Consider the following 10,117-nt stretch of genomic DNA (forward strand, 5'->3'; position numbering starts at 1 on the left):
GAAACGACTTTGACGGCATGTGTGCATTACATACGATACAACATCTTTGGGCATGGCAAGCAAGCATAGGAAAGGCACACTTTTGGTTCCGGTTACGGAAATTCAGGGAGAAGGGGGGGTTTTCCCCTCTAGAGATCTTTTTTCTTATGCCAATGGCTGTTTTGGCATTTACTGGCGACCCCTACTGGGCGCCTCTGGGTCAGTTACTCACTCACATAGAGCAGATGATAGAGAGATACAGCATTGCAAAATTGAAATGAGGCCAATTTGGTCGCAATCCGGCATTGCTAACTCGAGTGGGTTGCGACATGTTTTTACAGACAAGGGGTTTATTTTGGTAAGTCTTGACGCGAGTCACAAAAGCTGGTGGCTTTTTGACAGATTTGGCCTCAATTGATCGTCACAGCGATGACCCCGGCACATACAGATACAAGGTCATTCTTTCGTAAGTGAGCGCGACTATTGGTGTGCGCGTTGCTAACCTGGGGGACGACATCGACCTTCCCAAAACGGATAGGTGACTCAAGGTGGATGCACGAAATCCTAGTTTGTGCCAACCCCCATAAGCCGGTTGTAAGAGACGAGCAGTTGGAGGAGGGAGGGACTTTGGTGTGATTGTGGATTGTGGCATGTCCGTAAGGATGGGTCCCGCCCGGTTGTGCAGGGAGATACTGGTTGAGATGATATTGGACGATGGAGGAGGAGGAGGAGGACGACGACGACGATGAAGATGGATATAAGAGCTGGACGCCTTGTCATCTGGATTAGCTGAACCGTCATCCCATCGTGCTGCTTTCACATCCGACGCATTGTAGCAATTTTGGACGAGATGACTTGTCAGCGATCTGTCAGGTTATAGTACAAAGCTTCGATTGACATTTGCGTCTCAACTTTGGCAAACTCAATCGCTTCAACGTCAACGCCATATCATCTCAGGATTGAAAAAAAAAAAAAAAAAACTTCAGCCATAGCCCAACCTCCAACCCTTTACTTTCCGAGAAAGGGCGAAGCCGACGGTGAAAACACAAAGAGATCAAGCCGCAATCATGCCGACAATACAGGCATCCCACCTCCCGACGCTGCTCCGCTCGCCGACCCACCCGATCCTACTTCGCACCTTGGAACCCCGCGACGCGGCCGTCATATCGGCCGTGCTCTCGGACCCGGAGAACACCAAGTACGACCCGCACGCCTCGGCCGTCTCGCCCGAGGTGGCGGCGGGCGTCATCAGCCGGATGCGCGAGAGTGCCGCGGCGCCGACGGTGCTGGACGAGGCGAGCGGGCGGGTCGTCAGCGGACCGGGGCGGGTGAACCTGCTGCTCGTGTACGTCGGGGGCGACGACGAGGGCGTCGGCATCGGGCTCGCGGGGTTCGGCGGCATCGACGAGCGCGAGCGCGAGGGCGGGGGAAAGCTACGGGTGGGCGACGTGGGCGCCATGGTCAACCCGGCGTACCGGGGGCGGGGGTTCGCGACGGAGGCGGTCCGGCTGGCCGTCGAGTGGGGGTTCACGCGCGTCGAGGACGGGGGCCCGCAGTTTGACCGGATCACGGCGACGATGCTCGAGGCGAACGAGCCGATGGTCGGGCTGATGGAGCGGAAGTTCGGGTGGGAGAGGGTCGCGAGGCCGGGCAAGGAGGGGGAGGTCACCTTCGAGGTCGGGCCCGAGGACTGGAGAAAATGATGGGGACATGCCGAGGGGTAGTTCCTCAAGCCTTTTGCGGCTCTGGTCGTCGAGGATGTTCAGCCGCATGACATGGCAGCGTCGGCGTACAAGACCTCTGTCACATAGTTCAGACCTCGAGATTTGCAGAATACCCGGTTAATACTCGTATATGCTTCACGTTTCCCACACCAGCACAATGACGGAGTCGAAGTGATCCCCGTCGCCATCCTCGTCATCAACCTCCCCTTCCATGAATCCCGATGTCCCTCTTCTCTTCACATACGCCTGCCACACCTCGCCCCTTTCCCTCACAACAACAGCATCCAAGAAGCTCCACACGTTCCTTGTGCCCTTCCACGTCACAACCTCCTTCCCACTCTCCTCCTCACTCAGCACGATGCCTTCCCCGAGCGGCATCTCCGCCTCGTGGCCGTACTGCATCGGCCCCAGGAGCTCCGCGTCGCCCGCCATGGGAACGACGTCGAGGCCATCGGAGTAGTGCGTGATGGAGTACCCGTTCACGAGGACCCATCTGTCGCCGAAGTGAAAGCGCTGGAGGAAGCAGGCCTCCCCACAGACGGACGTCACGAGGTGTGCCCGGCTCGGGTTGAAACCGTGGCGGGACCTGTAGTGGCGGAGAGTCAGCGGCGAGACGCCCATGTCGTAGGTCGAGGCCTGCATGGCGTAGAGCGCGTCGGTGGGCGAGTAGAAGCTTGGGAGGACATGGAAGGGAAGGTCGGTGTGGTTCCCCACGCAGTCGTGGAGGACGCTGTCCCATCGCGTATAGTTCCCGGTGAAGCCCTCCAGCGGGCGGCAGGGGAGGTGAGAGACGATGAGCGCGGCTGGCGGCGTGAAGAAGACGGCGCCGCCTCCGTGGGTGACCAACGTGTCGTTCTTGACGAACCAGTCGGGACGCTCGCTGGGGAGGCCAAGGTAGTAGGGTCTCGAGGCGTCGAACATTGACAGTTTCGAGACGAGCTGTTCCGGAGTCGGGAAGAAGATGTCGTCGTCGACAAGGCCGAGATACTGCTTCGGCTGCCCCTGCTCGGCCAGCGCCTCGCTGACATCCAGGAGGATCGTCATCATGTCCAGGTATCTCGAGGCATTGTCCAAGTCTGTATCCAGCGGTACCACTGTGGCATCGATTCCAGCATCCTGCAGCTTTTGGTATATCTCCCACGCCTGCCGGCTGGTGGCTTGGTGGAGTGTCACGACGATAGTGGCCCCATTAGGGCCCCGGCCGTCTGTGAGCCATCGCTGCCAGTCTCCGATAAGGGAGTCGCCATCGTACGTGAGGCGACTGTACGATGTGGAGACCCCGAACAGTAAGCCGGAGGCATCGACACCGGCGGGGCCGGGGCTCTTCGGTACGGGAAGCACCCTGGCGACTCCTCCGATCCCCAGACCGAAGTTATCGTCGTCCCAGCGCAGGGTCCGAAACCCGTTGTCTGTAAACCTTTGCTTGATGTGCGTCGTGGGAACCCTCTCAGCGGCCTCTGGCACCGCCTTGATTCTATGCGAGACCCACGAGATCGTCTGTGTAAGGTTGTTTCCCTCCGCCAACACCCGCAGGTAGTTGGTTTCGTGCTCGGTGATCTTGTTGCCCCCCGGCTTGACCAGGGGAACAAGGGGGTCGGTATCGATGATTTCATAGCCATCCTGGCGGCTCCGCACGACTTGGATCAAGATAAACAAGAGGACCAGGAGGAAAGTCGCGGCATGCAAGGCCCTGGCATGGTTGTGGTACCCGTGTAGGGGCTGCATCGTGGAGGCGGGGAACGGAACGTCTGTAGTACCCATTATATTGTTCGCTACCAGGGTTGCGATGAAGCGTCACTCGGAGTGGACGATGATTTTGCATTACGGGGCAGATCCCATCTTTTTGAGGGGATTCAGGGGAATGCTGCCCTCGATAAAGGGATGTTGCTGGGAATCCATTTGGCCTGGAGGGTGAGACACCGCACATGCCCGCCTGGCGCTACGCGATCACTATGGCGTCTACATGCCAGGTGGAGAGCAACAAGAGGGTCTGCCTGCCAGGATGCCTCATGAAGTATGTTGAAGATGTAGTCTGGTTTGAGGGTCGCCGAGTTGTCTCGAGAGTTGCAACGCCTGAAATCTATCTATATGCTGAGACGCACCCGTCGCGAGTGAATCGCCCCCGCAGGCCGCAGGGCCCCTCAATTCATCCTCCCTGATATTGGACAATCAACATTCCCAAGCCCGAGTTGATAGGACGACGGAGGGCAAAGGGATCGGGTCTGGCTTCAAGAAGAAAAAAGAGGCAAAAGGCCGACAGCGATCTCGGCGAAGCTGTGGTCGAGGAGGCTCTTTGCGGGTTCCTCGAGTAACAAATGTCGGCGGCCCAGTGCTGTGGAGGGAGGACGTCTCTGCAGCAACGGTAGTTCATCAAACTCGGCCCGACAAAAAGGATGGATGAACGGACCAGTTCATTAGATTCACATGAGAAGAAGAGGGAGGTTGTGCTACCAGTAGATTGGGCGTATCTGGGCAGTAGCGGAAGAAAATGAGCCCGTGAGCCTCCTTGCGGGTGGTTGGGCCAAAGTAGAGAGGGCTTTTGCTTGCTTCTCGACGCTCACGTCCAAGAACCAACCGCCTCTTGTCTGCCATCCTCGCGTCTATCAAAGTGTGTATGGCTTCTTCACCGGGTCCTCGACGAAGACATCCTACTTTCGTGTCACCCGGCCCCTCATCCAGCATACCTCACTCCCTGCCACTTGCACGCCATCCTTTAGCCCCCCCTCCCCATCTCGGCCGTCTTACGTTGGACCTCTCGGAGATATTATCAATCATTGCACCCTGTGTTGCTTCACCCCACATGGAGTATTTCTTTCCTTCCGACGCGGTGCCACGCAGTAGTGGTGCAGCGCCGGCCACGACGAGTTTGCGTCGAGGGAGAACGGTTAAACCATGAGGTATTCCGGTCGCACCGAGTGAGGCAACCGTTGTCGCCTTTTCAGGTCAGTAACACAAGCGCAGTTTATTTCTCCGCAGGTCGTAGATCGATTCTTAAAGCCTCATCGGTCACGACGTTTGAAATCCTTCGTTGTTGCTTGATCACTCGACTGTGCTGGGAACTGCGGTCAAACCATCAACGACTGGAGTTTGCCCGCGCTGTCCTGAGGATCCCGAGAGCTCAAACGCATCCAGAGGATGAGCCCAACCACCTCATCATCTCGAAATCGTTGAGGTTGTGCCTTATTCCACCGTTTGGGTACCATCATGGCCTGACGCGACTGTGGACTGCCCTTGCCGCGGCCGCCGCAGACGTGAAGCTGCCCGTCCGCCCTCGAGCTACACAACCACGCTTTACATCCACGCTGTGCACAACCAGCTTCCGGCTTCTGCATGGCAAAAAGAGCAAAGTCTCCCAGAGTCGATGCGTACAGCCGTTTCTGCATCCATCTTGGCGTCGCACCACGCATGGCGGCCTCGCCACCTCTCTCTCTCCTGTCACTCGCTGCGGTATCACCGAGACTGTGCATGGCCATCTGAAACCCATGATGGTATCTTCATCGCTAGTTCTTTCAGGATTGTAACCTTCTTGTGCGCGGGGCCATCTCCGGATCATACAGGTCTAAGTCTGAATACCTTGGCCTGGAAGACGTGACGTAGCATCCGAACCGTGGCGGCGCTGTCACGATCTGGTGGGGTTGAGGCTCACCCTCCCGGCATCCCTTATGTTGGGCGAAACATTTTGACAAACGCCCAGTTACCAGTTCCTCCGTCAGCGGCAAGGGTCCGAAAAAGCCAGCTGTCGTCCCTGTCCACACCCAATGCAATGCGTCAAGGCTATCCTGGCTCGTTCCCTGCCTAGCTCACCAGTTTCGCCGTTTGCAAGACTCCCCCCTCAGCCAGGGAGCCGCGTTCACGATGGGCTCAATGCCTGTCGAAAGTAGCGGTGCGCGGGAGGCCGCAGAAACCCAATACCTAGCCACTGCCTTGTCGAAGCGCTAGCAAGGGGTCGTTGACTCGACCACGCCCAATGCCGTTCTCCGGAGTATGGGCATATATCATGGGATTCGCGACTTGACGCTATTCCAAGCGTCACTTCAGCAACCCGGCCGCGGAGCACTGGAGTTTCCTTGGGTTTGATCCCACACAGACGGTCAAGGTTGGCCCGCGATGAGCTCCAGCTTACCATCCGCATCCTGGTTAATATGACAGCCGGGAGGAGGATTCTACCGCTTGACACCCTTCAAGATACGTATACATCGGCCAATGGGTCACACCTGATGATAAAGCGGCTTCTCGTGCTCCCTATCGGACATTTTACTCTTGTGCTTGTACGCAGGCAAGCTCGTGGGAAGAAACGAGGGACTGTAGGGTGACAGCTGCAAGCACCCCCTTTCAGGGAGAGACAGACAGACGTGTAAGCCCAAGACTAGGCTTCTCGAATAACCCCAGAATACCTCAGGCATGCATTGAATTGCCTACGGATATGCACATGGGCCAGCTACAGAGAAACTGACTTGACTTTAGCGGTCTGACGAAAGACCGGTCGCCATCTTCACCCCAAGTTACCGAAATGGGCTCAAGGCGGTCCCCATGCCGCGTTTGATATGGGTAGGTTCTTCAGTCACTACAGACTACAGATCAACACCGTCCGCATCACCACCCATTGCATCTCATCCCAGAGTCACGGCCACTTGTGCCGAGTCAGATTGGTATTGCCCTGAGATCTTCAATGTAGCAGGAGGACCAGCTCTGCTCCACCATCTCAACCAAGCTGCTAGACTCAACGGCCAGATGGCACTCATGCGGCTACCCGTGAATCCACTCTGCGAATCACACGCCCCATGCGCATCCAAACAAGGCGCCTTTCTTCCCTGTTTGGACGTTGCGGGAGTCTCTGCTGTATTTGCTCCCGCAAACTTTGCCCAATGACTGTGCGATTTCCATCGGGCGCGCTCCGCAGTCCTCTGTGAATCCTCCCCCCCCATCCCCCTTTGCGGAATAATGCGTGCACTGGTGGAATCGGATGAAACTTGCCTAGCCTCGATCTCTGGCTTCCAAGTAGGTCGCGGGGTGTGGGTTGAGTAACCCAGAAGAGTACGGTCCTCGCATACGACTGGACGGCCAGCCGGTCTGGCTTGGCCTCCTTCTCTGCGAGCCATGACAAATTCAGCAAAGGTGCGGGTAATTCTGTACGGAAGCTTCCCCGGAGCCGTTTGGCCTACCCGGTCTTCCAACACCGAAACGACATAAACGGCAACATATGGTCACCGCACAACCTCTGATCCGTAGCATCGTCCTCTCCCATCAGATCTCGTGTGTTGTTTCTTGGAGGAAAACATATTAGATCACACCATCAGTCCATGATCTAGTCGCCTCTCACACCCCCCCCCCCCCCCCCCCCCCCCAGTTCCCCCATACCAGTCATCTATCAATTCGTGGCTTCACCTCGATACGGCAAAAGAAAAAGCGGTGGCCGGCCACAAACGGAAACCGTACCGCTGAGAGGTCGATTCCAAGACACCTCGCGACAAAGAAGACTTCACCGAGAGCACCGACATCCAAGAAAGAGTCCCCGAGCCCCGTACTGGACCGCAGGCTCCGTTGCAGAGCCGGCAACATTTCCAAGAAAGACAAAAATCTCGAGCCCCCCCCCCCCCCCACCCCTATCCCTATCCCCTTGTTCTGGGACAACTTTGCCAGCGTGCTGCAAGCCAGCAGATTGTGAGGAGTCAACCACCGGGACGAAGACATCGGGTGTTTGTCCATTGCCAAAGAAAGCCAGCCTCAGCTGGTTCACCTCCCCTCCCCATTACACCTGGTCCCGCTGGTCTTGCAGGACCTGTCTTAAGTCCCCCCCCATCCTCTCTCCCTTTAGCATCGTAGTTCACTGCACTGGTTTATCAGGCTCGTCCCGCACCGCAGCACTGCACCGCTTCCAAGACACCTTCATCCTCTTCCCTACAAACAGCCCGGCAAGATGCTTTCGGTCTCTTCTCTTCTTAATCCGTCGCCCCCTGGGCCGCTTCCTCTCCCTCGGTTCCTCCCAAGTCCTGACATGTCCTCGCCGGGAAGCTGCCACTCGGACAGAGCACCATCGCCCTACCTGGACCGACCCGTCATCCCGAAGCTCAAGATGTCTAAAACTCCGGCCCCGATGTCCAAATACAAGCCCCGCGGAGTCATCAAATACTATCCCTTCGAGAACATGGACGAAATCACCCGCCGCGAGGCTCACCGCTTCCTCATTACGCCTTTCGGAAGGATCCAGGAGTCCTGCGCCCACATCCCCTATAACAGCGACAAGAAGGACTTTTTCGAGAAGACGGGCCGTGAGAGCTTCGAAGGTGCGTGTTCAGAACGCTCGCGGTGGGTTTCTTTTTGCTGATGAGCTTGCTTGGTGCAGTGTTCAAGTACGAGTTCAAGAACCCAGGCGACGACACCGAGTATACCGTCATGTGGGACTACAACGTCGGGCTCGTCCGCATGACTCCGTTTTTCAAATGTTGCAAGTATTCAAAGGTAAGTCCCCCTTCCCCTCCCGCGATCAAATCCGAGGGTCCCCGCTCACGCGTCGCAGACGGTGCCGGCCAAAATGTTGAGCCTGAACCCGGGTCTGAAAGACATCACCCACAGTATCACTGGGGGCGCGATAGCGGCGCAAGGTTGGTTCGCACTGGTTCTCGCGGCTAGGACATGAAAGCTTACCATGTCAGGATATTGGATGCCGTACGAATGTGCCAAGGCGGTGTGTGCCACTTTCTGCTACAACATTGCCGGAGCCCTCATCCCGATCTTTGGCCCGTCCTTCCCGTCGTTGTGCATCCCCCCAGGCTCCCCGGACTACCAGCGGATGGTGATAGATCATCGGATCGTCAAAGACGCCATCAGGGATGCCGACCTTTCGCGAAAGATCCAGCAGCACGCCCTGCCGCCCATCGACCTTGGCCACGTTCCCGGCATCGAGCGTCGACCCGTGCGGCCTCTCCGGGACGACAGAAGGCTGCGGATCAACCCCCGCCTGATGAGCCCGTATAGCGACACCGACGCGGAGAGCCACCGCTCCTGCCCGGACTCCGCCTCGAGCAACGGCTCGGACGGCATCGGCTACAGCTACGGATACCACCCGGGGCCACCTCGGCACTCCCAGCCGCCGCCGACATCGGGATGGACGGCCGCGAATCGGCCGCCCCAGCCGTACCGGCTAGTCGACGAAAGCCACCGCCCAGCCGACCCGTACCTCAGCGCCGTCCCCCGCTGGACCCCTGTGAACAGGCGCGCCGTCTCGCCTCCTCGGTCGGCCTGGGCGCAGAAGCGCCCCATCGATGATGATGACGATGATGATGATGACAACGATGACCAGCACGGTAGCAACGCCCTGCGATGCGCGTCAGATCAGCAGCAAGGGGACGAGTCTGACGCCGAGCTGGCAGAACAGAACGCCGCGCTCGGCCTCATGACGCTCAAGACGGCGCCCCGGAAGGACGTTTGGTCACCCAGTGACTTCGACAGCCCCGACTCGCACCGCAGCAAGAGGCGAAGGGCCACGTCTGCGTGAGTGAGGTGGGTGTCGGGTTTAATGGGGAATAGGATGATGGCGGTGGCGATGGCGGTGGTGGTAATGGCGATGGTAATGGGCGTCTCTCGGGCGGTCGGATTCGGATGAAAACATACTCTAGATTCTTATGCTTGCTCGCGCACTTCTTGTTGATTTTTCCCCTGCCTTTTGGATGGATACTGGGAGTCGGGTGTCGGATAATGATTGCGGCTAGACTGGGGAAGATCCAGGACTTCGTGATGCGGACTGGAGGGAGCGAGGAGGGTCTCTGTTTTTTTTCTTTTCTTTTTCTTCTCCCAGTTTACGTGGGCGCGATGTTTGGCACACAAAACAGCCAGTTTTCATCTATGACGAGCGAAGGCAAAGAAAGAAAAAAAAAGGCAAGAGAAAATCACCCACCCAGCTCCCAAGTTTTTTGGCCTTCCGTAGCAATCAAAGAAGTATTTTTTTTTTGTTCTTCTTCCCCTTCTTCTTTCCCCTTATCCAACATTTCAGGGACTTATATCCCAAATGGATAGATACCCTCCGTCCTCTAGCTGCTGCCCCCCTTTTCCGCGGCCTTCTTGAGCTTGAACTCCTCGATCCACCCCTTGGCCCGGGCGGCGGGCACGACGTACACCCGCACGATGCCGTCGACGACCTCGACGCTGCCTCCGCTCAGGATCTTGAGCAGCGTGGCCTTCTTGCCCACCTTGACGAGCCCGCCCGCGGCCGTCTCCATGTAGCACTCGACGCCGTCGGGCGTGTACTCGCCCTTGTCGTCCCACGGCACGGGCAGGATGTACGCGAGGTGGTCGGCGAGGCGCTCCGTCTCGTTGAAGGCCTTGATGAAGTCGCTCTCGAGCCGCAGCGGGTACAGGAGCACGGCAGGGAAGCTGAGGCTGCTCGCCGGGTCGTCCTCGTCCGGCACGAGGCACAT

General features: G+C 57.8%; 5 protein-coding genes across 5 annotated transcripts; 3 read left to right on the plus strand and 2 right to left on the minus strand.

Annotated features, from left to right (window-relative positions):
- Nucleotides 1–52: 52 nt before the first annotated feature.
- Nucleotides 53–397, plus strand: GLRG_06096 (uncharacterized protein; the record flags this gene model as incomplete). The annotated part of the gene is made up of 1 exon (XM_008096781.1): nucleotides 53–397. The coding sequence occupies one exon, from the start codon at nucleotides 53–55 to the stop codon at nucleotides 395–397; it is 345 nt and encodes a 114-aa protein (XP_008094972.1).
- A 649-nt stretch (nucleotides 398–1,046) lies between these two features.
- GLRG_06097 (acetyltransferase) lies at nucleotides 1,047–1,682 on the plus strand (the record flags this gene model as incomplete). Its single annotated transcript, XM_008096782.1, has 1 exon — nucleotides 1,047–1,682. The coding sequence occupies one exon, from the start codon at nucleotides 1,047–1,049 to the stop codon at nucleotides 1,680–1,682; it is 636 nt and encodes a 211-aa protein (XP_008094973.1).
- Nucleotides 1,683–1,838: 156 nt separating this feature from the next.
- On the minus strand, nucleotides 1,839–3,428 carry GLRG_06098 (uncharacterized protein; the record flags this gene model as incomplete). Its single annotated transcript, XM_008096783.1, has 1 exon — nucleotides 1,839–3,428. One exon carries the CDS (start codon nucleotides 3,426–3,428, stop codon nucleotides 1,839–1,841), a length of 1,590 nt encoding a protein of 529 aa, XP_008094974.1.
- A 4,270-nt stretch (nucleotides 3,429–7,698) lies between these two features.
- GLRG_06099 (APSES transcription factor Xbp1) lies at nucleotides 7,699–9,198 on the plus strand (the record flags this gene model as incomplete). Its single annotated transcript, XM_008096784.1, has 4 exons — nucleotides 7,699–7,987; nucleotides 8,047–8,162; nucleotides 8,221–8,305; nucleotides 8,357–9,198. 4 exons carry the CDS (start codon nucleotides 7,699–7,701, stop codon nucleotides 9,196–9,198), a joined length of 1,332 nt encoding a protein of 443 aa, XP_008094975.1.
- A 532-nt stretch (nucleotides 9,199–9,730) lies between these two features.
- On the minus strand, nucleotides 9,731–10,117 carry GLRG_06100 (TPR-domain-containing protein; the record flags this gene model as incomplete). The annotated part of the gene is made up of 1 exon (XM_008096785.1): nucleotides 9,731–10,117. The coding sequence occupies one exon, from the start codon at nucleotides 10,115–10,117 to the stop codon at nucleotides 9,731–9,733; it is 387 nt and encodes a 128-aa protein (XP_008094976.1).

Source organism: Colletotrichum graminicola, assembly GCF_000149035.1.
Source record: "Colletotrichum graminicola M1.001 genomic scaffold supercont1.22, whole genome shotgun sequence".
Taxonomy (NCBI): Eukaryota; Fungi; Ascomycota; class Sordariomycetes; order Glomerellales; family Glomerellaceae; genus Colletotrichum; species Colletotrichum graminicola.